This window comes from Cucurbita pepo, chromosome 11 (assembly GCF_057944985.1).
Source record: "Cucurbita pepo subsp. pepo isolate OVF chromosome 11, ASM5794498v1, whole genome shotgun sequence".
NCBI lineage: Eukaryota > Viridiplantae > Streptophyta > Magnoliopsida > Cucurbitales > Cucurbitaceae > Cucurbita > Cucurbita pepo.
Window position 1 is genome coordinate 14,826,803 of NC_141808.1, and position 27,641 is coordinate 14,854,443.

At 37.0% G+C, this 27,641-nt stretch overlaps 4 protein-coding genes across 7 annotated transcripts; 1 reads left to right on the forward strand and 3 right to left on the reverse strand.

Annotated features, from left to right (window-relative positions):
* Positions 1-2,303: 2,303 nt before the first annotated feature.
* PUP5 (purine permease 5) lies at positions 2,304-5,667 on the reverse strand. Of its 4 annotated transcripts, none has more exons than XM_023689516.2 (2): positions 5,539-5,667; positions 2,304-3,681 (listed from the first exon to the last, which is right to left on the reverse strand). In XM_023689516.2, exon 2 carries the CDS (start codon positions 3,630-3,632, stop codon positions 2,538-2,540), a length of 1,095 nt encoding a protein of 364 aa, XP_023545284.1. In that variant the 5' UTR covers positions 3,633-3,681; positions 5,539-5,667; the 3' UTR covers positions 2,304-2,537. The 4 variants fall into 4 exon arrangements, with proteins under 4 accessions (XP_023545284.1, XP_023545285.1, XP_086984238.1 ...); XM_023689517.2 differs by having other exon boundaries at positions 2,304-3,676; positions 5,539-5,646; XM_087128112.1 differs by having other exon boundaries at positions 2,304-3,700; positions 5,539-5,646.
* Positions 5,668-7,067: 1,400 nt separating this feature from the next.
* Positions 7,068-11,061, reverse strand: LOC111804763 (uncharacterized). The gene is made up of 5 exons (XM_023689553.2): positions 10,867-11,061; positions 10,317-10,377; positions 8,445-8,549; positions 7,556-7,901; positions 7,068-7,450 (listed from the first exon to the last, which is right to left on the reverse strand). Exons 1-5 carry the CDS (start codon positions 11,005-11,007, stop codon positions 7,429-7,431), a joined length of 675 nt encoding a protein of 224 aa, XP_023545321.2. The 5' UTR covers positions 11,008-11,061; the 3' UTR covers positions 7,068-7,428.
* A 5,060-nt stretch (positions 11,062-16,121) lies between these two features.
* On the forward strand, positions 16,122-21,744 carry LOC111804732 (leucine aminopeptidase A1, chloroplastic). The gene is made up of 10 exons (XM_087127992.1): positions 16,122-16,266; positions 17,242-17,656; positions 18,535-18,729; positions 18,843-19,071; positions 19,160-19,286; positions 19,981-20,076; positions 20,162-20,239; positions 21,005-21,065; positions 21,152-21,339; positions 21,450-21,744. Exons 1-10 carry the CDS (start codon positions 16,204-16,206, stop codon positions 21,576-21,578), a joined length of 1,581 nt encoding a protein of 526 aa, XP_086984118.1. The 5' UTR covers positions 16,122-16,203; the 3' UTR covers positions 21,579-21,744.
* A 3,932-nt stretch (positions 21,745-25,676) lies between these two features.
* LOC111804762 (transcription factor MYB86) lies at positions 25,677-27,586 on the reverse strand. Its single transcript, XM_023689552.2, has 3 exons — positions 27,404-27,586; positions 26,384-26,513; positions 25,677-26,316 (listed from the first exon to the last, which is right to left on the reverse strand). The coding sequence occupies exons 1-3, from the start codon at positions 27,534-27,536 to the stop codon at positions 25,875-25,877; spliced, it is 705 nt and encodes a 234-aa protein (XP_023545320.2). The 5' UTR covers positions 27,537-27,586; the 3' UTR covers positions 25,677-25,874.
* Positions 27,587-27,641: the final 55 nt, after the last annotated feature.

Below are 27,641 nucleotides of genomic sequence, written 5' to 3' on the forward strand. Positions count from 1 at the left end.
TGACCTTACAGATCTATTAAATACAAAATTAAAAGTTTGGAGTTCTCCTTTAAACACGTTCATCTTCAAGTCGTCATTTTTTTTTTAACGAAAATATTTTTAAAATATATATTTTTGGTCGAGAGTTTGGAGTATGGTTTCCATTTGGATCAAAGGTTTCAAAATGTTACACGTTAATTTTCAAATATTACATTATTACCCTTAATTTTTTTAGTTTAATTTCTAGTTTGGTCTAATGATATTACGTTTTTACCCTTGAGTTTCACTAATACTCATTTTTTATTCATTTGTTTTAATTTTTTATTAACTAATTCAAACCAAAATAATTACAACTAAATGAATATTTATTAATTTTCGACCACTATTAAACATAATTGAAAAACCTATCTCGTAATTATTTTCAATTAATTAATTGAAAGTTAGCACAAATAAATAATAATAATAATAAAAAAACTACCTAAGGGTAAAAAGGTAAAAGTGCACAATTCTAATACATTAAGGATACAATAGAACAATAAGATATAAAGATAAGTTTTCTAAAGATGTAACAGCTCAAGCTCACTGCTAGCAAATATTATCCACTTTGGGCCGTTATGTATTGTCTCACAATTTTAAAAGGTATTTATTAGAGAGAGATTTTCACACTGTTATAAAGAATGTTATGTTCCCGTCCTCAACCAAAGTGGGATCTCACAATTCTCACAATCCATTCCTCTCGAAAAACTTAACGTCCTTGTTGGCACATTGCTCGCTGTCAGACCCTGAACCATTTGTAAACTACTCGAGCCCACCACTAACAAACACTGTCCACTTTGGCTCACAATTCTCACAATCCATTCCTCTCGAAAAACTTAACGTCTTTGTTGGCACATCGCTCGATATCAAACCCTGACACCATTTGTAAACTGCTCGAGCCCACCACTAACGAACACTGTCCACTTTGATCCATTAAGTATCATCATTAGCTTCAAGATTTTAAAAGGGCATCGGTTTGTTTGAGCAATTTAATATTATTTATTTTTCAAAAACATGTTTATATGTTTTGGGAGAAAAGATTTGAAATAATAATGTGAAGCTAAAATCCAAAAAAGTGGTTGAAATAAATCTGTCACAAAATACAATTAGATTTGACTTTTAATATGACAGCTCACAATAATTAAAATAATTTTTTATAAAAAAAATTAAACTAATTAAACGTACTTAATTACTTAATTAATGCTTAAACGTATCAATTTAGATCATCACTAATGATTATAATTATTTAATTATTTTCAGTAGCTTTCCTTTAGAATCAAAACAAAATTATTATTAAAAAAAAAAAAAAAAAAAAACCATATATATTAATGAAATAACAAGTGTGATTTATTATTTTGATCCAAAATTAAGATTAATCCTATTTTTTAACACAAATTATAATATCCGTAAAAAAAATTTGAATTTTTACCGACCGTAATAAAAAATTAACTGGCTACACTCATTTTTGTGTGCTCGTGTCATTTTTTTAACTATTTAATCGGAAATATATGTCTTCACTATTTTAACTATGTTTGGGTCGATCCAACTTATTTACACCTCACAAGCCTAACATTTGGTTTCGAGAATCTATGAACTCAAAAGCATTTAACTAGCTAACTACCAACTCGAATAATCGAGCAAATCCATTATTCAAAAGTTTCAATAATACCCTCGAGAAAGTCTAAAGTTACCATTTTAGATGAAATCGTTAATAATTTCTTTCAAAAACATCCTTGAATTTTTTACCGTATTTCAAAAATACCATTAACTCAAGAACTATGTTTAATAAATACCCATAAAATTTTAAAAGTAACATTAACACTCTTTACCTATGTAAAAAAATCGATTTTTTTTACTGTCAATATGGACAAAAATCCACCGATTATTTACGATATTTTAAGTATTTTTTAAACTTTTAAACAAATTATTAACCATTTTTTTAGTTTAAGATACCTCGAGACTTTTTTTTAAAGTTTTAAGATTTCATCCTCATTTTGACCGTTATGTAGTTATTTCGACTTATTACAGTCTCCTTATTGTTAAGACTCTTTTTGATTGAATAGTGTGAGTATTAACGCTCACCTCCACCCCAAGGGCTCAGGCCCTGGTAAAGGTGGAGTCGAGCTAACCCATATATAATTTTTCAGTTCCTTTCTGATAAACAGTACTTACTACTCATAACGAAAAAGATACTTGTTTTATCAACAAACAGATATCGTGTGTACTGATTGACCAAATGCAACCGATACCTATTGACAGACGTTGACAGACGACAGACACGACAGAAGAGCAGGAAGTAGCATATCTTTCAAATAAATTGAGATTTTCAAGTATCAATTCACACAAACAAAAAGTAAATTATAAGTCAAATGTAACAAAATTTAAGGAACAAGAACACTCAGCAAAGCAAGCTTATGATCTAAGAGACTATACAAGAGATCTTAAAGTAAAATGACCAAATCATAGGACGATGCTAACATACTCGGGTCGTAAGAGTCGAAAAATGCAAGAACAGTATAAGTTTAGGATTGCTTACTTATAGAAGAACTGCCATAAATGTAGGAGCTGAATCCCCAGAAAGTGATAACTAAAGAGAGGATCTTGAAGCCACTCATAGGATCTTTCAAGAAAATCACAGCACCAATACTCGTAATAGGCACCCGAACCGCGTTCAAGACGCCAGCAAGAATGGTCGATGATAAAAACAGAACAGCAGTTCCTCCCAACACTCCTAACTGGAAAGAAACTGCACTCCAAATAAGCACGAGCAAATACGACGACTTACCACCGACGAAACTTTCAGCTTCTGATTTCATGTTCTGAAAATCATTATTTAGAACGACGCCGAGAGTCGTAAACAAGAAGGCGAAAAACGAAACCATTACTTGTTGTTCCAACACAACGTGGAAAGACTTTCTGTCGAGGAGCTTAATGAAAACTAGCTCGGATAGAGCGAAGATGAGTCCGTGAAGAGCAGAGCCTAATATATCCCATACGAATCCTAATATGTATTGCTGATCGGTTATGCCTCCATATCTATCTGAATTCGAATCCAAACCGATCATCACAACTGCAGCTGTGATAATGAAGGCAGCATTCAATATCGAGGCATTAAGTCGATTCTTGGCAAGAAGGTAACCGAATAATACAGAGAATACGAGCGACGACGAAGCTAAAAGTGAAGCGGTTGAAGCAGGGAGGTATGCATAAGCATATGCATACATGAGGTTATCAGCTGCACTTAACAATCCCAGCACAATATAAGAAACAATGAGCTTCCAATTCAGAGGGGTAGGATGGATATCAGATAAGAAATACATGGGAAACAACAACAGAGCGGGAATAGGCCAGCCGACGACCGATACCCACGAAATGATCCATTTGCTCTTCCCACCGTTGTCGTAATAGACACGGGAAAGTATCGACGAAGCGGGGAACGCCACAAGCATTGCTACACTGCTTAGAGCAAGAAGAATCCAATGTGAGATTGGTTTTCTTCTGAATGCTTCTGAAGCTGTTTGCCTGATGGCCGAGATCCGCTTCCATATTGAAGCTGAAGCCTCTTCCGGGGCGTTCTCCGTTACATCCATCGATATATAAGAATCATCATAAGACATGTGTAGTCAAGCAATATATTCCGTTCGAACCTCGAAGAGAGATGCTGACCTAGACACAAATAGTATAGCTACTGATCTTTAGAAAATTGAAGCAGACAGAGGTTACAGACAACATGGCACATCCAGTCAAAGTCTTCTTGAATAAACAATACAAATGAGTAAAAGATTGAGAAGATTCTTAGTCATTGTTTTCCTATAAGAAAATATAATCAGCATTACTATCAATGTGACAAGTTTGACTTCTACAAACAAAGAATCTAACAGTACCAATTCAAATTTGATAACCCGAACCCAACTCGAGGACAGCAAAACGATGATTGGCTTGTCGAAGTGCTTGATGGATGGTGCTTTAAAGGAGAAGGGAAGATAGTTTGACATTGTGCTATAAGGGTGTCTTTTGATTCTTTTTGTATAATTATGTAACAACCCAACCCACGCTGGCACACCGCTCGGTGTCTGGCTTTGATACCATTTGTAACAGCTCAAACCACTACTAGCAGATATTGTCTGCTTTTTGGCCAGTTACGTATTATCGTCAGCCTCACGATTTTAAAACACATCTACTAGGGAGAGGTTTCCACACCCTTATAAGAAATGCTTTGTTCCCATCTCCAATCGATGTGAGATCTCCCAATCCACCCCCCTTAGAGGTCCAACGTCCTCATTGGCACATCGTCCAGTGTCTGACTCTAATACTATTTGTAACAGCTCAAGCCCACCGCTAGCAAATATTGTCCTCTTTAGGCTTTGCCTTTTGGGTTTTCCCTCAAGGTTTTTAAAACGCGTCTACTAGGGAGAGATTTCCACACCCTTATAAAGAATGTTTCGTTCTTCTCTCCAATCGATGTGGGATCTCACAATCCACCCCTTCGGGGCCCAGCATCCTTGCTGGCACACCGCCTCGTGTCCACACCCCTTCGGGGCTTAGCCTCCTTGTTGGCACATCGCCCGGTGTCTGGCTCTGATACCATTTGTAACGACCCAAGCCCACCGCTAGCAGATATTCTCCTCTTTGGGCTTTCCCCTTCGAGCTTTCCCTCAAGGTTTTTAAAACGCATCTACTAGGGAGAAGTTTCCACACCCATATAAATAACGTTTCGTTCTCCTCTTCAACCGACGTGGGATCTCACAAACACTCATTGTATAAAACCAATGTAGGTTCAACCTTTATTAGGCACGTATCGAACCCTCATTAAGTACACTAAATAGACACATAATAATATAGGACGAAAAGAGTTCAAGACCCAACTCATTTCATTTTTCAAACATATGAATGCATAACAGTGTTGAGGTGCATACTTCAATAAATGTGACCTAGTCATGTCTGTGTCCTAGATTAATGGCGTATCACCGTCACAGTTTTATCATAATGTATACATAAGGTTTAACCCCAAGAACATTTCAAAGGAAACCAGATCCCTACGCCCATCGCTTTGGTTGAACCATGTCAGAGTAATTAACCCAACACAATTGTAAAACAAATCACCAGAACCATAAGTTTCTATCATTTCTAATTCCTATTGCAATTCATAGCCAACGAAAAACAACACAGAATCCACAAAATGAAACATCAAAACATCAAGATTCTTCCATAGATGTAAAATTCCACATTAGAAACAGGGGAAATCAATCAAATCCATCACTAAACTCAACTCCAGAAACAACCCAGAAAGTGAAATCCACAACTATAACAAAATCATAAAGAAAAAAAACATCTAAATTAAAAAATAAGAACAACCCAGCTCACCCATTAGCAAAATATGCAAGAACAAGACATGAAAAACCTTAGAAAACACGAAGGCAGCGTAGGCTGTCAAGGGTTGACAGCGAATGCTTCGGGATTAGGCGGAGACACCAAAAATTCAAGTCATAAGCATAGGACTGAAAGATCAAGAAATCTTTTTACCTGTTTATGAGCAGGCGAAGGCCTGAAGCGTATGTGTGGCTGCAGAAGAATTTGGAGAAGATTATGGGAATGTTGTTTTCACTCAGGGAGCTCGGTGTTCGCACCACTGCCACAATCCACGTTTTTTAAAATATATAATATTAGGTTAAATTAATAAAACAAACTCGTTTCAATAATACTTAAAAAAAAAAACTTTAAAAAAACTGATAATACTTTTATTTAAAAAATACATTTGATTTCAAAAGTTTGAAAAGTAACTTGTTTAACTTACAAAAATGATTTAAAACCTAACTTTTGAGTTTTAAAAATCTATAAGATTTTTTTTAAACAATATTAAAAATTTTAAGATATTTTTTAAATTTTGAAACTTTTGAAAATTTAAGAATATTTTTTTAGACAAAATATAAAAACTTTTGACAAAATATAAAAACTTTCTCCAAATATAAAAATTTAAAGATATTTTTTAAGAAATTTTTTTTTAATAGAAATGTTAGCAAAAATTTCTCCATCTAACATACTATATAGGTATATACTATTTATGTATATATACTATATATGTATATATACTATATATGTATATATACTTTATAAATTATATAAATGAATTGATAGAACAAACCTAACAAATTAAGATTAAATTTGATTTCTTTGCTAACAATGATTTACAAAGAATAGCTACCCTAAAAGAAAATTTCCCGTTCATCTCAATATATTCTCTCGATCAAGAGGTTTGAGGATCAAATACTCTCGTCTAGACAAAAAGAAAAAAGAAAAAAAAAAAAAAGAAGGGCACTGGAGCTTTTAAAACAATGGCAGTGCCCTCCAAAATGGATACAAACGAGTAGGTAAATAAATTGAATACAGCCGCCTGGAGTTGGTGAACAAAGGCTTCCCACATGCTTATAGCTTTTCATGCATCTTTTCAACACATCTCTCTCTCTCTCTTTGAAAAAGATGGAGTAATCTTCTTGTGCTGGACTTTTCCACTCCTATACTATCCATAAAAGCTGAAACCGTTGGTAGGTATTGTTCTTTTTGGGCTTTTCCTTTCGGACAGGGGAAGATTTTCACACCCGTATATAAAGGGTGATTTGTTCTCCTCCCCAACCAATGTAAGACATCACAATCCACCTCTATCGGGGCACTCTTTCCTTCCTCCAATCGATGTGGGACCGCCCCTAAATCCACCCCCTTTGAGGCCAACGTCCTTACTGGCACACGGCCTCGTGTCTACCCCCTTCAGAGAACAGCGAGAAGGCTGGCACAATGTCCGGTGTCTGGCTCTAATACCATTTGTAACGCCCCAGATCCACCGCTAGCAGATATTGTCCTATTTTCTCCTCAAGACTTTAAAACGCGTCTACTAGGGGAAGGTTTCCACATCCTTATAAATGGTGATTTGTTCTCCTCCCCAACCAACGTGGGACATCACATCGATCCAAAAAGCTCGTTGTCTAAGGCCAAATGTTTTCCAGATCTGAACATTTTTGGTTTAATCCTTAAGATAAGGAGCAATGAAATGAAAGTAGTAAGCTAAAAGTCCTTTGATTTCATTAACAAAATGATGTTCTCAAGAAAAGTAACATGTCTTCTGAAGTAACTTTACACACAAAGCAACAAGAAACAGTAAAGATTGACATCATAAGGAGTACACCACTAAAATAGCATAAAAGTGCAACTTATCCTATTGTTTCAATTTACAGAAAATCTATGGAAAATGACAAAAAAGGAAGGGCAGTGTGGGCAATAATTGGATTATAAAACCAGTCAAACACGTGGAACCTAGAATTAAACCAGTAGATTGAGTGTAGAACATGAGAGTTAAGCAGAAATGGTTACTGTTTTTATCAACAGCCACCAGGGACAGGTTGAAATTGTGGTTAGAGCCAGCTACAACATCCGAAAATGGCATCTGAAAGCACCCAATAGCAATGATGAATTAGTGGTCAGTCTAGTAGTTCATTCACCATTGAATTGAGAATTAAGCGGGTATAGAAAGGACGAGCAACACACATACCCAAGGAGACCCCGGCCATGCCATGATCTGGGTGTCACGGTTAAATTGACTGGAGTACCATGCCTCGTAACCACAACAGGTATTGGACGACCTTGATTACTCTGTGCTTCAGAGGCAAGCCTATGCAACAGATCATCACCGCCATCTACATTCCCAAATTTAAGAACTTGATCGCCTAGTTGTAATCCATCATCTGCTGCTGGCGATGCATCGGCTATTTCGTCAACCAGTGCAAAAGGTATACCTCCATTTGCATCTATATCCATTGCAGTGGACGATACATTTGAGGATGGTAATGCAACAGTTGTGACAGATGACCTTTGGCCATTTGAAACCTCTGTATTCCCTAATAAATGCATGAGATAGGTAGAATCAGGATTGATCCCATGATAATTATTCAAACGGCACACACATCTCGAGACAATTTTCAATAGAGATATCTGCAGGTGATTCTAGTACAGGCTATATGTACTTGTGAAATCAGCAGACATGTGATGGCTTTACTATTCTGGTTATCATAATTGTTACTTTTGTTTCATAAGAACAAAGTTTCTGAAAAGGCAACCGTAAACGCGAGGGGAGATAAATTCCCCCACAAAGACAATTAGGCAACACAGAGGTACCAAATTATTTAGTTGAGAAGGGCATTAAAACGAAGCAGAATCCAAATGATATATAGTTGATAAGGCCATTAAAGTTTAATCTAGAAGGGCAATAAAAAAGAAGCCCACAAAAAGGGGGAGCCAAGCAACAAACGATCAGTGTATTAAGTGTGGAACCCTCCCTGAGTTAGTTAACTATGGCATAGAAATTCTAGTGCAGCCGCAACTGAGGCATGCAAGGATAAACGATGTGTTATTCTGCAGCATAGCATCTATCTCACAATTACCTGCATCCTTAGAGAGTGACAAGCTCGAAGCAGGCTTTGCAGAATGCAAAACTTGTATGTTCTGATTAATCTTTTCAGTGATCTCCGTATGGTCATTTCTCAGCTCTACAAAAAGAATAGCAGGTCAACATTACAAAGTATAATAATTTGTGAGAAATGTTATAAATTGTAGAAATCTACATTTAGTGATATGCTTGAAGAAAATAAGTCGATATTTAGCATCAGGAAGACATTAATCGAACCTCTTAATCTACTATTTGCATACCACCACTCCAAAATGAAAAGGCAAGTAGACAGTGGAATTACAAAGGCATTCAGAACTCAGAAGTTATATCTCACTGTAAGAATAAATTCCACATTGTGCTTCAAATCTTTATACACCTAAGCCGCAGAACAGAGAAGAACACATTTCCAACTTTGGACCATCCTAAAGACAACTTGAAATGTGAGTCAGATTAAAAAAAAAAAGAAAAAAAAAAACTGGTCACCTACGGTTGTGTGAATTCCAGTGTTGCTGGAATTCCTGCGTATCTTAACTTCTTGCACTCAATTCAGATCCTCTATACCTCCACTCCCCTCAGATACCCTCTCATTCGGTTTAGAAACCTTCTCTGAGCATTTCCCCTTGGTTAATTTTAGCTTCAAGCTTCAAACTTGAGAGCATTGGTCGTGGAGAGTGCGTAAGCCTATGCAGGCCTAGGGTTTACAAAAACAGGGTATTCGCCTAGTGAGTCTGTGTATAGAAGTATTATGCATTCAAACCTACCCGGGAATGAAATTTGAACCGAAGGCTATAGACGTGATTTTAGGTCCCATAAAACACGAAAACGTAGTTGCATGTGTTTTTATTTCCCAACTCTAGTAGTGGGATCACTTATTGAGTATTATTTTTAAATACTCATCTTATTATTATTAAACATTTTTCCAAGTAAAGCCAAGGATCCTATTTACAAATGATGGCGTCTGTTGAAGAGGTCATAAAATAAAGCCATAGACAACCTTTTCCGCATTCTAGTTATATTTCATTGTTAGGATAGCTTAGTAATGTTTTCAGTTTTGAACTTCTTTTAGGGGATGTTTTATCTTTATTTCAATTGTGATTTTGTTATGTTTGCAACTATATGAATATTTAAGTCCATGACAAACTTTAATATGAAATGTGTTTACAACGTTCTACGTACAAACTGATCGTACCATGCATGTAGAGTCGGTACATAGAATTTCTTTTATTGTAGTATCCATTAACTCTAAGATTAAAGAGATCTCGTTGGAAAGTTTGAACCGACTTAATATTTTTTTTACTTTGCCTTACTAAAACTTTTTGGGTTTCGCCATCCCCCTCTAAGACAGGGAATTGTTGGAGGCCTCTACCTTTCTTTTACTTTTGAATTCTTGAGGGGAGAAGTGCGTTCTTGGACCCCGCCCTAGGGCTTCTCTTCCAATTCGTTCCCCTGTGATCCCTTTGTTTGTCTTGCTCTGGAAGGCTTAGATTCCAAAGAAGGATAAGTTCTTTGCCTAGCAAGTCAGTCTTTCATAAGAAAGTCAATACTTTAGGTTGTATGCAGGGCACAACTCCTTTTCTGGGCTTCTGTGCAGAGGAGCGTCCAAGGGCCTTAACCATATTCTGTGGAGGTTCCACTAAGCTTAGTCTATTTGGTACAGGTTCCGGGGTGATTTCAGAGTCTCTCTAGCATGAAGTAGAGATTGCAGGGCCATGATTGAGGGAGAAGGCCAAAATCCTATGGCATGCTAATATTTTTCTATTATTTGGGAAATTTGTGTAGAGAGGAATTCTAGAATGTTTAGAGACAGTGAGAGATTCTAGAGTTGGCAAATGCAACTATGTCTACAATGAAAAGATTAGCAATCTACCAGTCAGCTGACGACGCTCGGACCTAATAACTGGAATGTCAATGTCCGAACGAGGAAACCCCTGCAAAAGATACCAAAAAATAGAGTACAAATTAAGTTTAAAACAAACTAAATGTAATCAAGTTACTGCAGCAATCAATGAAGCTTCTTCTGGACTCAGCTTTACCAAAACTACTATCAATTCCACAGAAGAACAAGCATTGTTTGAATTTTCGCAATCCAAACAAATTCCAACCCCGTTAATGGTCAATTTACCAAAGCTTTTCAAGATCAATATCCAATAAATATTCCATCGAGCATGACCAAGTCTTCGAAACAACTTTCCAAGTACAACTCAGCAAAGGAATTAAAAACAAACTCTAATTGTGCTCGTTAGTTTTAGCTACTCCACAGAACCTCAAAAGAAAGCGTTGTAATCGAGCATGACAACACTAGCCGAACCGAAAATTTCCACTACGGAGTTCGGAAACAAAACCTAATCAACTAGAGGAACTGCAATAAATTTGATTCGTTCATGGAAGTCGAGGGAAAAGAAAGGCATTGCAATCACCTCAGAGTCGACGAGATTTCCAGAAAGGCCAGGACCGCCAGGCTGACAAAGGCGCGAAATGATGGCATCCATCTGGGCCTCGATAGCGCTCCTCTTCTGCATCAGATCCATAGTCTCCGACTTCAAATTGGAAGCCACCATTTTTCCCGATCCAAAGCTTTCAAAATGGAATTGAAACAAATGGCAACATCAAAAGTTTCTTCTCTACTTAACTATTGAGAAATCGAATCCATTCAAAGCCCAAAATAATTTCTCAGAAAATGAAAAAAAAAGGCCCAAAAAGAAAATGAGAATCCAAAGCCCAATCTCCAATAAAATATATATATGAAATTTTTTATATTTCATTTGCTAAATTAATAAATAAATAAATAAATAAATTCTAAAATTTTCAAAAAAAAAATCTAAAAAAAATACCTTTATCGGTTAGTACTTTATTTCAAATATACCCTTAAATTTTTAAAAATTTCATTAATACCCTTCAAATCCGTTAATATTATGTTTAAAATATACCCAGAAGTTTTAAAGGTATTATTAACCGTTTTAACTTTTATAAGAAGATTATCTCCCAGTTTAATGTTATTCGGTAAAGTTCATTAGTATTTTTGAAACATTATACTAACCGGTAAAATTAATTTTGAAGTTCTTATAAAAAGTTTATAGCGTTGGATGACTAAAAAAAGTCCCGCATCGGCTAATTTAGGGAATGATCATGTGATGTCCTATGTTGGTTGGGAGGAGAACAAACCACCATTTACAAGGGCGTGGAAACCTTCCCCTAGCAGACGCGTTTTAAAGCCTTGAGGGGAAGCCCGAAAGGGAAAGCCCAAGGAAGACAATATCTGCTAGCGGTGGATCTAGGTCGTTACAAATGGTATCAGAGCTAGACACCGGACGATGTGCTAGCCTTCTCGCAGTTCCCTGAAGGAGGGTAGACACAAGGCGGTGTGCCAGTAAGGACTTGGTGGCGGTTCCACATCGATTGGAGGAAGGAAAGAGTTCCAATGAGGACGCTAGGCCCCGAAGGGGGGGGGGGGGGGTGGATTGTGATGTCCCACATTGGTTTGGGAGGAGAACCACCATTTATAATGGTGTGGAAACCTTCTCCTAGTAGGCGCGTTTTAAAACCTTGAAGGGAAGCCCGAAAGGGAAAGCACAAAGAGAACAATATCTGCTAGCAGTGGATCTAGGTCGTTACAAATGGTATCAGAGCTAGACACCAGACGATGTGCCAGCCTTATCGCTATTCCCCGAAGGAGGGTAGACACAAGGCGGTGTGCCAGTAAGGACGCTAGGCCCCAAAGGGGGGGTGAATTTGGTGGTGGTTTCACATCGATTGGAGGAAGGAAAGAGTGCTAGTGTGGATTGTGATGTCCCACATTGGTTTGGGAGGAGAACCACCATTTATAAGAGTGATGTCTCACAAATCATGGGTTTATAATCAAGAAATACTTTCTCCATTTGTACGAGGCATTTTGGAAAAGTCCAAAGCAAAGCCATGAGAGCTTATGTTCAAAGTGGACAATATCATACCATTTATGGAGAATTGTATTCGTCTAACATAGTATCAGAGCTATGCTCTAAACTTAGTCGTGCCAATAGATTGGTAAAACCTCAAATGTCGAACAAGGACTTCAAAAGAAAAGGAGTCGAGCCTCCTCAAAGGCATAGTAAAAAATGACTAAGACTCTAAAAGAAAAAGGAGTCGAGCCTGGAGGCGTACTTTGTTCGAGGGGAGGTGTTGGATGATGATGAAAGAAAGTCCCACATCGGCTAATTTAGGGAGGAATACTCTCTCCATTGGTACGAGGCATTTTGGAGAAGCTCAAAGCAAATCCATGAGAACTTATGTTCAAAGTGGACAATATCATACCATTGTGGAGCGTTGTGTTCGTCTAACATAATAAATTTATTAATAAATTTGAGAAAACACGACTTGAGAGATCTTTCACATTCGATCACGTGGGGGAAATTATGAACAAGTTGATGACATTCGATCATGTGGGGGACCATTTTTTTTTCTTCAATAATGTGATGAAAAAAAATGCATGCGAGAAAGAATGGTTTTAATTTTTTAAAAAATATAATTTTATGCAACATTTAATTTAAAATTAAATAGTTTTTAAAGATTATTATATTATTATTTTTAATTAAAATTAGGTGAATTAATGCAAATTATGAAATTAAATATGACGAAATTAAAAATTAAAGTGTAAGTGCTTTAATTCGCTTGAAAATATTCGTTAAAAACATAATATTTATAATCAAATATATTTTAAAATTTATGAATTAAAATAAAAGGCAAAAATAAAATAAATAAATAATACTTAAATATTAATCGAATATAACTCAACCGTTAAAATGATATATTTTAAATTAAAAAAATAAAAATTCGAATTTTCACATTTTATAGTTTGAATTTTAATTATATTATAAAAAAGGAAAAAAAAAAAAGTGGTCCCCTCTACTTTCCAAAAGAAAAAGGTGGTCCTTTTTTTTTTAATAAATATAAAAATTAAAATAAAATAAAATAAATGGAAAGTCACGATCTGTCTATACTAACAAGGTGCACTTTCATTTTCGCTGATTCAATCATAAGAATTTTAAAATTAAACGTGTTTTGTTTGGAACATTATATGTTTTTTTGTATTCAATCGAAACCGTAACGAAACATATTTGTCATTAGAAAATAAAAACAACTCAATAAATACGGTATCGACTGTCATTTCAAAACTCGATAATAATTTGATTTTCATGCAATGGTTGAACTCGAAATAAAAATAATGACTAAATTTGTAATATCACACATGACAACAATTAGATAAACTAAACCTTAATAAGAATCTCCGGCGGCTAAATGAACACGAACCAAAAGAGATTAATTAATAATTACTTAAAAAAGGATTAATTAATAATTATTTAAACGTTCCATGTCCCAAATTTAAAATTTGATTCCGATATTTCTTAGACTCGACCGGGTTTTTTCAACCTACTTTTTAAAAGAATTCTTAAAAAATTGTTCAATAATTAGATAGCTCGAAGATACGCGTGATTAATTTTAATTATATATATATATATATATATATATATATATATATATATTACTCTGATGTGATCTTAGTACGAACGTTATAATTACTAAAAAAAATTAATTATTTAGAAAAAGAAAGTAACCGTATAAAATAAATCCACAATAATGAAATTGTCTTGTACGTTGCCAACAATAGAACGAAAAGACATAGAAGAGTGGAGAAAAGAAAACGAAAGGCACATTCAAATAAGAACGTGTCACGTTTTTTGATGTAAACGTTTCGTTAAATTACTAAAATACCCATAATTTTATAGTTTATTTTAAAAATATCCTTAAATTTTTATAAAGCTTTGGACGAAAACTATTAATATTTTATTTTAAAAGTATAAAAATTACTCATGAAATTTTAAAAGTAGCATTAACAATTTTTACATCGGTAAAAAAAATTAATTTTTTTTTTCTTAGTATATGAACGAAAACCGTCTATTGACATCTTATAAATTATCTCCAAATTTTTTAATATTACGTACGAAAATTTTTAAGTATTTTTAAAACATGATACTAAACGGTAAATCCTCTATTAAGAATTTCAACCACGTACTTTCGTGAGTAGCTCCAATCGCTACTCTATGCTCTATTTCTATAGTTGATAATGATACTATTAGCGGTCTTCTATTGCATCGAGAAATTGTTCCCAAACCGAGCTTGAACACAGTGGTTCATCTTCGAGTATCGTGACCTCCTGCATAGTTAGCATCACAGTATCCAACTAGCTTGTAGTTTTTACTTCTTTAGATATATCTCAGGATCCGTCGAGCCACATCGAAATGAGGTTTCTTCGGACTTTACATGTACCGACTCATGACTTTAACTACATTCTCAAACCCTTTTGGTTGATTCATTTAGATCTCTCGACCATCTGCCATAATTTTCAATTTTTACTTGTCACAAGGTAAGTATCAACCTGATCATTACTCGGTCAATTAAAACATATTAGTCGAAAAGTCAGATGTTCGAATCTTCAAGAACGAACGTTTTGTTGTTTGAATCGAGAGGATAACTACAGACGAGTATTAATTATTTAAATAAATATGAAGTTAGGCATACAAAAATCGTGCTCCTTTCATATTTGTCATATCGATGTGACAAAAACAATTCATAATTCTTTCTATTAAATTATAGCCATGAGTTGTACGGTGGTCCATGGTTATTATTATTTTTTACATATAACATTTTAATGACGTGGATTTTTTAAAATTAATTTTTAATAATATATAGACACGTGTTAGATGATGAGGATCATGTTTAAAACTTTTGGAGCCATTGGATGCAATTATTGATTTCTATGGACCAATTTAGTAAAGCTTTTTTCAAATTCTAAATTTTAAAATAATTAATAAAAAATAAAAAAATATGCATTTTTTTTTAATCATTTCTAAAATGCTTAGTAAAATAAAAAATTAAAATATATTTATTTAAGAAATAAATATTTCTATTTAGAATTTTTTTAATGTAATATTATTATTCTATCCCGTTTTTAATAATTATTTTATTATATTTTTCCCTTTAAACTTTATACTCTTAAAAAGATTAATAAAAATAACTTTAAACATTTTATTCGGTATAAAAATATCTCTAAATTTTCAAATTTTTTAATAATACCCTAAATTAAAAATATTTTTTATGGTTAGTATCACGTTTAAAAAATACTTATAAACTTTAAAAAATAACATTAAAAAATTTGAAAATAATCTATAAAGTATATATATACAGTTTTCGTCCGTAGATTAACGGTAGTATTTTTATGTCTATAAAGAGATATTACTGATACTTTTTAAAGTTCAAGTCATATTTTTTAAATAAAATATTAACTATTTCCATCCAAAATTAACTATATTTTTTAGAATTATTCAAATATTTTTGAGATAAAAGTAAAGTTTACGAGTATTTTTTATTTATTTATTAATTTAGCGAATTTTTTCGGTTTCTTTCTATTTTATTTCACCCTCTCTACCTTATCTTTTTCGTTCACGTGAGGAAAATAGTCTAAATAGACAATAAAAGACAAAAAAAAAAAAAAAAATAAATAAAAAAAAAATAAAAAAAAAAAATAAAAAATAACAATGTGTGGTTTTAAAAAAATTAATATAATAAAAGTTACGTTCATCTTTGCCAAGATGATCTTTTCCTCTTAGCCAATGGCTCACTATAAATAGGTGTGTTGGGTTCCTTCACCAAACCACCAAACTCACTTTCTTCTTCTTCCTTTGAGACTTGGCTCACTTTTGGTCTGTTGTTTCGTTGAGTTCATGGCTGACATAGCTCGTGTCACTCTTGGCCTTACTCGACCTGGCCCAAGCAATGCCCCTAAGGTTTGTAGGACACGCCAAGTTTAATGTTCATCTACTTGTTCTTCCCATTTTTTTGGAATTGCTTTAGTTTGTTTGAGTTTTTTTGGATTTAAAGGGTTGAATGTTCGTTTGTATATTGTTAAGATTAATGGGTTGCGAGCATCGTTAGAGATGTTCATTTAACTTGCAGGGAACTGTATTCGTCTGAGTGGAAAATACTTGTTTGAATGGAGTCTGGAGAGAGAATAGAGAGAGATGAGTTAATATTCTTCGTCTCTGTCTCCGTCCCCTACTTAGTTTAAATATTTTCCGTGTGGAAGATTGTGAGACCCTACATTGGTTAGAGAGCGGAACGAAGCATTTCTCATAAGGGTGTGGAAAATTGTGAAACCCCACATTGGTTAGAGAGCGGAAAGAACCATTCCTCATAAGGGTGTGGAAACCTCTCCTTACTAGACATGTTTTAAAACCATGAAGTTGATGACGCTACATGACGGGCCAAAACAGATACTCTTTTCTAGCAGTGGGTTTGGGCTAGTACAAATGATATCAGAGCTAGACACTAGGTAGTGTGCTAGCAAGGACGATGGACCACCAAGAGGTGATTGTGAGATCCCACGTCGGTTGTAGAGGGGAACGAATCATTCTTGATAAGTATGTGAAAACCTCTCCCTAATAGATACCTTTTTTAAAAAAAGGAACAAATTTTTTTTATAATGACGTGGAAACTTCACCTTAACAAACTCATTTTAAAATTATGAGACTCACGAAAATATATTATGGGCCAATGCTAGTGGGGGCTTGAGCGTGATCTCTTACAAATTTATTAGAGATGGAAACTGAAATAGGAGGCAAGAATCGAGAAACGAGCACGGATAAAGCTTCCTAATCTTTATCCTACCTCGTAGACATCTCTAAGCATATGTCTAGCGTGTTCATACGTTTGCCACGAGGTAGTAATAGAGTATGCTAACTGTTTGTTAAAATGCCTCACAGATAATTTTTGTTGCAAAAGACCTTGATGTCTTGGAATGGAACGGAGACTTGGTAGCTGTGGGTGTGAGAGAGAAAGATGTGGAGAAGGATGAAGCGGGCCACTTCAAGAATCCCCTTTTGTATCAATTGAATGAAGCCTTGGGTGGATTGTTGGGTGAGGCTTCTTCAGAGGAAGATTTCTCTGGAAAGTCTGCCCAATCCATTGTTCTAAGAGTTTCTGGCTTGAGATTTAAGAGGGTTGGTTTGTTTGGCCTTGGCCAGTCCGCTTCTAGTGCGGCAGCCTTTGTTGGTCTAGGTGAGGCCATTGCAGCAGCAGCACAGGCATCTCGAGCTGCTTCACTTGCTCTAGCTCTTGCCTTCTCCGAGGACCTTTCGGCTGAATCCAAGCCTGGCATTGCCTCTGCCATTGCACTTGGTACCTCTTCTAATCTTTATACTAAGTCGTAAAATTACTTCCCACATTCGTTGGAGAGGGGAACGAAGCACCTCTTATAAGGGTGTGGAAACCTCTTCCTAGTAAACGTGTTTCAAAATTGTGAGACTGATGTCGATACGTAACGAGCCAAAGTGGATAATATTTTCTAGCGGTGGTCTTGAGCTGTTACAAATGATAACAGAGCCAGATACTGGCCCCCAAGAAAAGTGGATTGTGAGATCCCACATTGGTTGGAGGGAAGAACGAAGCATTTCTTATAAGGGTGTGGAAACCTCTTCCTAGTAGACGCGTTTTAAAACCGTGAGGTTGATGGCGTTAGTAACGGGTCAGAGCGGACAATATCTGCTAACGGTGGGCTTGAGCTGTTACAAATGGTATCAGAGCCAGACACTGGGCTTGTGCCAGCGAGAACTCTGGGCCCTTAAGAAGGGTGGATTGTGAGATCCCACGTCGGTTGGAGAGGGGAACGAAACATTCCTTCTAAGGATGTGGAAACCTCTTCCTAGTAGACGCATTTTAAAATCGTAAGGCTAACGGTGATACGTAACGAGCTAAAGTGGACAATATCTGCTAGTAGTGGGCTTAGGCTGTTACAAATGGTATCAAAGCCAGACACCGGATGGTGTGCTAGCAAGGACGCTAGGCCCCTAAGAAGTGTGGATTGTGAGATCCCACATCGGTTGGAGAGGTGAACGAAACATTTCTCATAAGGGTGTGGAAACATCTTCCTAATAGACACATTTTAAAACTGTGAGGCTGACAACGATACGTAATGAACCAAAGCGGATAATATCAGCTAGCAATGGGTTTCGACCCGAACTAAACGTTGAAGACACTGAATTTTCTATGTATCACAGGGATTGTCAATGGGATATTTGATGATAACAGATACAAATCAAACCCAAAAATGAGTCTACTTCAATCTGTGGATGTTCTTGGTCTTGGATTTGGACCTAATATGGAGAAAAAGTTGAAATATGCAGAATATGTCAGTTCTGGGATTGTTTTTGGAAAAGAACTTGTAAACTCACCTGCAAATATACTTACCCCAGGTTCCCTCCTTTCTTATGCTTTAATATCTACCACTTACTTTGAACTAATATTGAGTATCAACTTCATATAACATGCATAGCACTGACTTAGCTAAATTGCATCCACATATTAGGGGAATTGGCAGAAGAGGTTTCAAAGATCGCCGAGAAGTACAACGATGTTCTTTCGGCAAACATTTTCAAAGAAGAAAAAATCATAGAATTGAAGATGGGTTCCTACCTTGGTGTAACTGCAGCAGCCACTGCAAATCCTCCCCATTTCATCCACTTGTGTTACAAGCCTCCCGGTGGATCTGTATCAACCAAATTGGGCTTGGTTGGTAAAGGAATTACCTTTGACAGGTGATCATTCATGAACTACCCTGATGAGTTTCTTTAGCAAATGTTCAACAAATGTTTGAGTAACTTTCTGGTTTCTTCTTTATATTAGTGGTGGCTACAACCTTAAAGCAGGAGCCAACAGCAACATTGAAACAATGAAAAATGATATGGGTGGGGCAGCAGCCATTTTTGGAGCAGCAAAAGCCATTGCTGAGCTTAAACCTCCTGGTGTAGAGGTAAAGCATTAGATTTGTGAGATCCCACGTCGGTTGGAGAGGAGAACGAAACATTCTTTATAAGGGTGTGGAAACCTCTCCCTAATAAATGCGTTTTAAAAACTTTGAGGGAAAGTCCAAAAAGAACAATATCTGCTAGCGGTGAGCTTGAGCTGTTACAAATGGTATAAGAGCCAGACACCGAGCGGTGTGCCAACGAAGATGCAGGATCTCCAAGGGGGGTGGACTGTGAGATCACACATCAGTTGGAGAGGAGAACGAAACATTTCTTATAAGGGTGTGGAAGTCTCCTCTAACAGATGCGTTTTAAAAACCTTGTGGGGAAGCCCGAAAGGGAAAGCCCAAAGAGGACAATATCTGCTAGCGGTGAGCTTGAGCTGTTACAAATGATATTAGAGCCAGACACCGAGCAGTGTGCCAGCAAGGACGTTGGGCCTCAAAGGAGGTGGATTGTGAAATCCCACATCGGTTGGAGAGGAGAACGTAGCATTTCTTATAAGGGTGTCAAAACCTTTTCCTATCAAACTCGTTTTAAAAACTTTTTGAGGGAAAACCCAAAAAGAAAAGCCCAAAGAGAACAATATCGGTTAGCGGTGGCTTGGGCCGTTACAAGATCGGTCACTCATTTCCATGTCATGAAGCTCTTAATTGTGTAATAAAGCTAATGGGGGCTTGTTTTCTTGTTTCCCTACAGATTCATTTTGTTGTTGCTGCCTGTGAGAACATGATAAGTGCAACTGGTATGAGACCAAGTGATATTGTCACAGCTTCAAATGGAAAGACAATTGAGGTATACATTCATGGGTTCATTGACACACAAAAAAGGATCTTTAGGCTATCATCATTCATTGATTGTATCTGTTTTGTATTTTCAGGTTAACAACACAGATGCTGAAGGAAGACTTTGCCTTGCTGATGCTTTGATATACACTTGTAAGCTGGGTGTTGAAAAGGTAAATATACAATAAGTTAGTATTGATAATGTTCATTCGTCAACCTTGTGGATTCATTACGTGAGACCCCACACGAGAGGGAAATGAGGATTGTGAGATCCTACATTGTTTGGAAAGAGGAACGAGTACTAGCGAGGACACTGGTTCCAAAGGGGATGGATTGTGATTGATAATGTTCGTTCGTCAACCTTGTGGATTCATTACGTGAGACCCCACACGAGAGGGAAATGAGGATTGTGAGATCCTACATTGTTTGGAAAGAGGAACGAGTACTAGCGAGGACACTGGTTCCAAAGGGGATGGATTGTGAGATCCCACATCGGTTGGAGAGGGGAATGAAACATTCTTTATTAAGGGTGTGGTAATCTCTCCCTAGCAGACAGACGTGTTTTAAAACCTTGAGAGAAAGCTTAGAAGGGAAAGCCCTAATAGGACAATATTTACTGACGGTGGGCTTGGCTGTTACAAATGATTTTAAAGCCAGACACTGGGCTATGTGCCAGCGAGAAGGCTGAACTCCGTAGGGTGGTGGACACCAGTAGTGTGCCAGCGAGGATGCTGGGGGGGTAAATTGGGGGGTCGCACATCGATCGGAGAGTGGAATGAGTGCCAGTAAGGACGTTGGGCCTAAGGGTGTGGAAACCTCTCCATAACAGACGCATTTTAAAAGCCTTAAGGGAAAGGTCTAAAGAGGACAATATCTGCTAGCGTGGGCTTGAACCGTTACAAATTTGATATCTAATGCAACATCAAATTGCTTTGCAGATTATAGACCTGGCTACTCTAACTGGTGCTTGTATAACAGCTCTTGGGCCTTCAGTTGCAGGTATGATAATCATCATAGCATCCTATTCTTCATGCTTCATTTGAAGATAAGAACATGTGAATCTGTTTCATGTGAGTTGTTTCCAGGTGCCTTTACACCAAACGAAGAGCTAGCAAAAGAGGTAATTGCTGCTGCAGAGAGGAGTGGCGAGAAGATATGGAGGCTGCCAATGGAGGAAAGTTATTGGGAGTCAATGAAATCAGGCGTGGCTGATATGATCAACACTGGCCCTGGTCAAGGCGGTGCTATCACAGCTGCTCTGTTTCTGAAGCAGGTGGGTATCATCTTCAAACGTTCTTTCATGTTCTTACCAACAAAATGATATCATAAAGAGCTGTAGATACATAGATAGATACCCACTAACTTGGAAGTTTGTTTGTGTAGTTTGTTGATGAGAATGTGCAATGGATGCACCTCGACATTGCTGGCCCTGTTTGGAACACCAAGAAGAGTGTTGCAACTGGCTTTGGTGTTTCCACGCTTGTGGAGTGGGTTCTGAAGAACGCTTCTTAAGAGGTCCAAGGGTGGCTAGGACCTCAACAATAATTCAACACTTTGGATCCTATGTGTTTGCAATTTGAATAAGTGTTGTGTGATGTAATATCAATAAACACTCTTGTTAAAAGTTGCGTTAAGTATGATTAATATCAATAAATATTGTCGTTTTTACCCTTTCGAATCGAGGTGCTTATAATGACTATATACATTATACAGTTGGTCCTGCTACCCATAACGGTGCAACTCGAAAGCTATAGTGTAGTAATCTTGTCATGACATGATTTTCGAAACATCGAATCGCGGACTGTCATGTGAACTGACACTGATAATACAATACAAAAAGACAAATCCAAAAACAATTCAAATCAAGATACATAATTTCAAAGGACTACAACCCTTAAATGTGAAACTGACGTTTCGAGACAAACCTCCTCTATGATTGTGCAACTTCCGAATGCTTCCCCGTCTCGACCAATATTCCGCAATCACTTGGAAAAAAATAGTAGAGAATTTGATAAGCATAAAATACTCCGGGTAAACAACCTACTTGTAGGCTCACATCACATTTTTGACCTAATAGGTTACGGCAAACTTTTCTCTGGGCTCTAGGAAGTTTGGGCCTTGGTTCTTTAGTTACGTGAGCTTTTAGGGAGGTCTCGAAGTTATGAGCTAAATAGCTAGTCACAAACCCCTTGGGGTTTAGATGTTGTTCACGTTTTCTATTGCCACATATCTATTGGATGTCGTAATTAAGCACGTTTCTGTTCTTTAGACTTAGTCAACTTAGATTATCGGTGCTCTCAACAATATCAAGTGACCAAACACCCAAACAATCCGAATAGCCAACTTAAGCCAATATATATAGGTCGTAGGCATATTTAATCTTTTATGCGTATTCTCTAACGGGTACTCGTGGCCATATCAATGCCCGTGCCAGTGCTCGTGGCCATACCAAGCCAAGCCAATGAGCCTGTTCTTTCTATCCTTCCAATATGGGATATTAGGAATAGAAGACATGTTCACCTTGGTGGGGCTACTTGAGTGTTTCTACAAGGAGGTCCATGTGAGGATGATATAAGTGTTTATAAGGGTGTAGAAACTTCTCCCTAACAGACGTGTTTTAAAACTGTGAGGTTGATGGCGATACGTAACGGGCAAGAACGGACAATATCTGCTAACAATGGACTTGGGCTGTTACAAATGGTATTAGAGCTAGACACCGAGCGAGGTGCCAATGAGGACGTTAGACTCCTAAGGAAGGTGGATTGTGAGATCCTACATCGATTGGAGAGGGGAACGAAACATTCTTTTTAAGGGTATAGAAACCTCTCTCTAATAGATGTATTTTAAAATCATGATGTTGACGACGATATCTGCTAGCGGTGAGATTTGAGATAGATGCGTTTGGTGATAGCAATATCTGTTAGTGGTGAGCTTCGAGATAGATGCGTTTGACAGACAATAATACTTGCCAGCAGTGAGTTTTGGGATAAATGCGTTTTAAAACCGTAAGACTGACGGCGATATCTGCTAGCGGTGAGCTTTTGAGCGTCACATTTTCTTTAACGGCGATATTTGTTCGCGGCGAGCGTAACATATTTTCTATATATATAATATTGTATAACCGTGAGGCTGACGACGATTCTACTAGCCGTGAGCTTTGGACCGTCACTTTTTCAACAAAACCAAGACTTTGTTTTATTATTTTTTTTATTCTTTATTATTATTTTAAGATGAAATGCTTTTTGTTCATTTGATAGACCCATATTTGTAGGGTCCCAACAAAATGCTTCCAATTATTGGTTCACATGCAACACATCATATGCTCACAAATATAATTAAAAAAAAAAAAAAAAAAGTGCATTCACATGCATTAACACACAACCGCTACCAAACGCTCGGGATCAGGATTTTAAATTTGTATTCGATATTCAAATTCTGTAATTCGCTGCGACATGATTATGTTACTTATTCCTCGCTTCTAAGAGCAAAGATTATCGTACAGACTAACATGAGTTCTTTCTACATCCTTCGTCCTCACTCACGTGAGGTCACCTAATATAGAATTGTTTCAAACAAAGGATACTTAACTTTGAAGTTCTTATGATTGAGTTACGGAAAAGAAAGGTTCATTTTATTGGTATATGTGAGATCCCACATCGGTTAAAGAGGGGAACGAATCATTCCTTATAAGGGTGTGGAAACCTCTCTCTAGCAGACGCGTTTTAAAACCCTAAGGAAAAACCCGGAAGGGAAAACCCAAAAAATATCTACTAATTGTGGGTTGGGGCTGTTATAGTCGGGGAAGCCCAAATAGAACAATATCTGCTATCAGTGGACGTGTGCTATTACACTATAGGTAGTAACTTTCGATTCTTTGGAGCCTTTCTTAGCGATCCTATCATAAGAATACGTAACCTCGGTTCATTTATACACCCTTCTTTTACAAGTGTCATAAGAAGAGACTCGTTGAAAGTCGAGCTATTCATACATGCCAAAAAAGGGTGAGTTTATTCTTGTGACAGGTTTTGAAAGGTATCCAGGACTGGGTCAGTAGAGGGCATCTTCTGATAACTCAATTGTGGCAGAGGACAATTGAGTGTGAAAAGATGTGTTTATAAGGGCATGTAGCCCTTGTCTCAGAGGTCAGGGGACCCAAATCGTGCAAGTGTTTTGTTTGTTAGTTTAGGCTGAGCTAAGGGATGCCACACAATATAAGGCCCCTCTCCTAATGCCTAGCTTTTTAGTATATCACAAAGGGGTTTTCTTGGCCATTTATGATCAAATTGAACTTATGTGTCTCTTCATTGTTCAAATCGAATGCCAAGATGTATCGGCCACATTTCGTTGTTCATTTAAGCTTGTCACGACCTAAGAGTGCATATGGGTCGGTCGGTATGATAGACTATGAATTGTGTTTTTCAAAGCCTACGATCACACCAATCATGCATATGTGGCCTTTTGAGAATTGGACTGATGGCGTATCGATTAGCTCTCCATCGAGCCTTTGAAAATATGTGGAACCAATCATAGGTTCAATTGGTTTAGTTTCAACTAATCGATGTGGGACTTCACAATCTACTCCCTTGTGGCCCAGCGTTCTCGTTGCACACCACTCAGTGATTGAGCACAAGCCCACCATTAACAAATATTGTCTGCTTTAGCCCGTTACGCTTCACTATCAACCTCACAGTTTTAAAACACATCTGTTAGAGAGAGGTTTCCACACCCTTGTAAGCAATGTTTCATTCCCCTCTCCAACCGATGTGAAATCCCACAAGCCCACCACTAACAGATATTGTCTGCTTTAGCCCGTTACGCTCCCCCATCAACCCACGGTTTTAAAACACATCTGCTAGAGAGAGGTTTCCATACTCTTGTAAGAATGTTTTGTTCCCCTCTCCAACCAATGTGAAATCTCACAAGCTTACCACTAACAGATATTGTCTGCTTTAGCCCGTTACGCTTCCCCGTCAACCTCACAGTTTTAAAACACATCTCCTAGAGAGAGGTTTCCACACCCTTATAAGGAATATTTCGTTCCCTTCTCCAACCGACGTGAGATCTCACGTTTATAGTATATGTATAAGGTTGAATGTCTTCACTCGGTAACACTATTGATACAACACACCTTATAATTGTTACAAATGGTTAGATCCACGTGCTAACAGTAGGACGTGAAAGTTCAATCAGGTAATTGTTACAAATGGTTAGTTCCACACGCTAATTAGTGGTACTTAATTTTTAAAATTTAATTATTAGGGTAAAATAAAATTTTGATAAAACCCGAAAGATTAACTTGCATGTATGATTATATTCTCAAATATAATTTATACTACCGTGCAAAAGAGTGCAACTCTAAATCTACAGTAACGAACGAAAATTAAAAAAAAAATCCCAAATTATTCGAAGGAGGTACGCCCACGTCAAAAAGTAAGAAAAGTCTCCATCTTCAGGAGACAATGATGGACATCCATTTAAGAAAAACATGGTCCCTTCATAATTTCATGGCCCATCGTATGCAAATCTTTCAAGAAATTTAAATACGTCGATATCAAATAAAATAGCCAAACGATAAGTAATAAGTAATTATGTACTGACCCATTACGAACATGAACACAATTCAATTGGTTATGATATTATAATTTCAAATCTTCGTCTCACATAATAATTATAACAGATAACAACGAGAGCTTTACACACTTTCAAATATAGCTCAGGTCGAATGTACGAGTATCTTCAAACTCTAAGTGATTAACGGGTTTATCTCAGGAATGAGGACGACGACATTTTCATAGGTACGTGTGAAGTTTAGATCCAAAAGAGTTCGGGTTGGAGGGTCGGGTGACGATGCCAATCACTTCTCATGAGGTCGGAGGGAGCGGAAAGAAACTCATCTGGCTGCCATAAGAAGCCATTGTTGTTGGTATTATGAACAACTTGAGAAGTAGAACTTGGAGCTACAGCACATGAATTGAGAGATGGGGAGAATAAATTTGAAAAGGCCTCAAAAGTAGTGGTGGACATGTCTGGACTTTGAATTGGGGAAGCTTTTTCATGGCTTTTTTGATCATTTGATGTGATAATAAGGCTGTTGTTCTTGCCATTATTGTTGGTTTCTTGGTCTAGATAAGGCTTGTGAGTGTTCGGGTCGATGCCTTTTTGCTTCAACTTCTTTTTAATGCACGAGTTCCATAGATTCTTTATCTCGTTATCTGTTCTTCCCGGTAGCTGAGCAGCAATTTGTGACCATCTGAGTCGATAATATAGGTTAAACGGAGTTTGAAACTAAGAACGAGAGTGAAGATGGAAGAACAAACCTGTTGCCTAGAACTGAATGGAGTTCAACGATTAAGTCTTCTTCCTGTTGTGAGAACGGGCCTCTTTTCAAATCTGGTCTAAGGTAATTGATCCATCTTAATCGACAGCTCTTTCCACACCTTTGCAAGCCTGTGGATCCAAAAGGGTTCTCGTAAAAGTTAACCTTTTTCCATTTCGTCAATAGAAAAAGAAAAAAGTTCTCTCTCTCTCTCCTTCCCTCAACTCGCTCTCCTCACGACCCAGAACGGTTAAGACATATGTACGTTTTTTAAATCAAAAGTTCGAATTCCCGAACGAAAATTTGTCAGTTCTCTCTTTTTTTCGACGTTCAACTCTCCCTCCTCATAACCCTCGTCCTCCATGAACACACATGAGCAGTTAAGACATCTGTACCTTCTTTCGAAATCATAAGTTCAAATTCTCGAACAAAAATTTGTCAATTTTCTCTTTTGTCGGCATTCAACTCTCTCTCCTCACAACCCTCCGTCCACCATGAACAGTATCTTTACGTTCTTTTGAAATCAAAAGTTCGAATTCCCAAATGAAAATTTATCAACTCTCTCTTTTTTCGGCGTTCAATTCTCTCTCCACACAACCCTCCATCCACCATGAACGACATCCGTACGTCCTTTTGAAATCAAAAGTTCGAATTCCCGAACGAAAATTTGTCAATTCTCTCATTTTTTCGGCATTCAACTCTCTCTCCTCACAACCCTCGTCCCCCATAAACACACCTAAGCAGTTAAGACATCTATACCTTCTTTCAAAATCAAAAGTTCGAATTCCCGAACCAAAATTTGTCAATTATCTCTTTTTTTTTCAGCATTCAACTCTCCCTCCTCACAACCCTCATCCACCATGAACACACCTGAGCAATTAAGACATCTATACCATCTTTTGAACTCAAAAGTTCGAATCCCCGAATGAAAACTTTTCCAATTCTCTCTCTTTTTCGACCGAGAGAGAGAGAGAGAGAGAGAGAAAGTAAAAGAAATAAAAAAGGGATATAGAAATATGACCTGCAAGTTTAGGGACAGTGCTCCAACAGCCATGGCCATGTTTGGTGATATAGTTAAGAAGCTTCTCATCTTCTTCAGGAGACCAAAGGCCTTTCCTCAGCTTCTGCTTGAAACAACAAGAGTGTCTTCCCATAAGGCCTCCTCCTCCAACTCCAAACCCACTTAAATCATATATGAAGGAGAGAAGAGTTGGAGTTAATTAGGATATTTAAAGAAACTAATTAATTAGAAGCTAAGT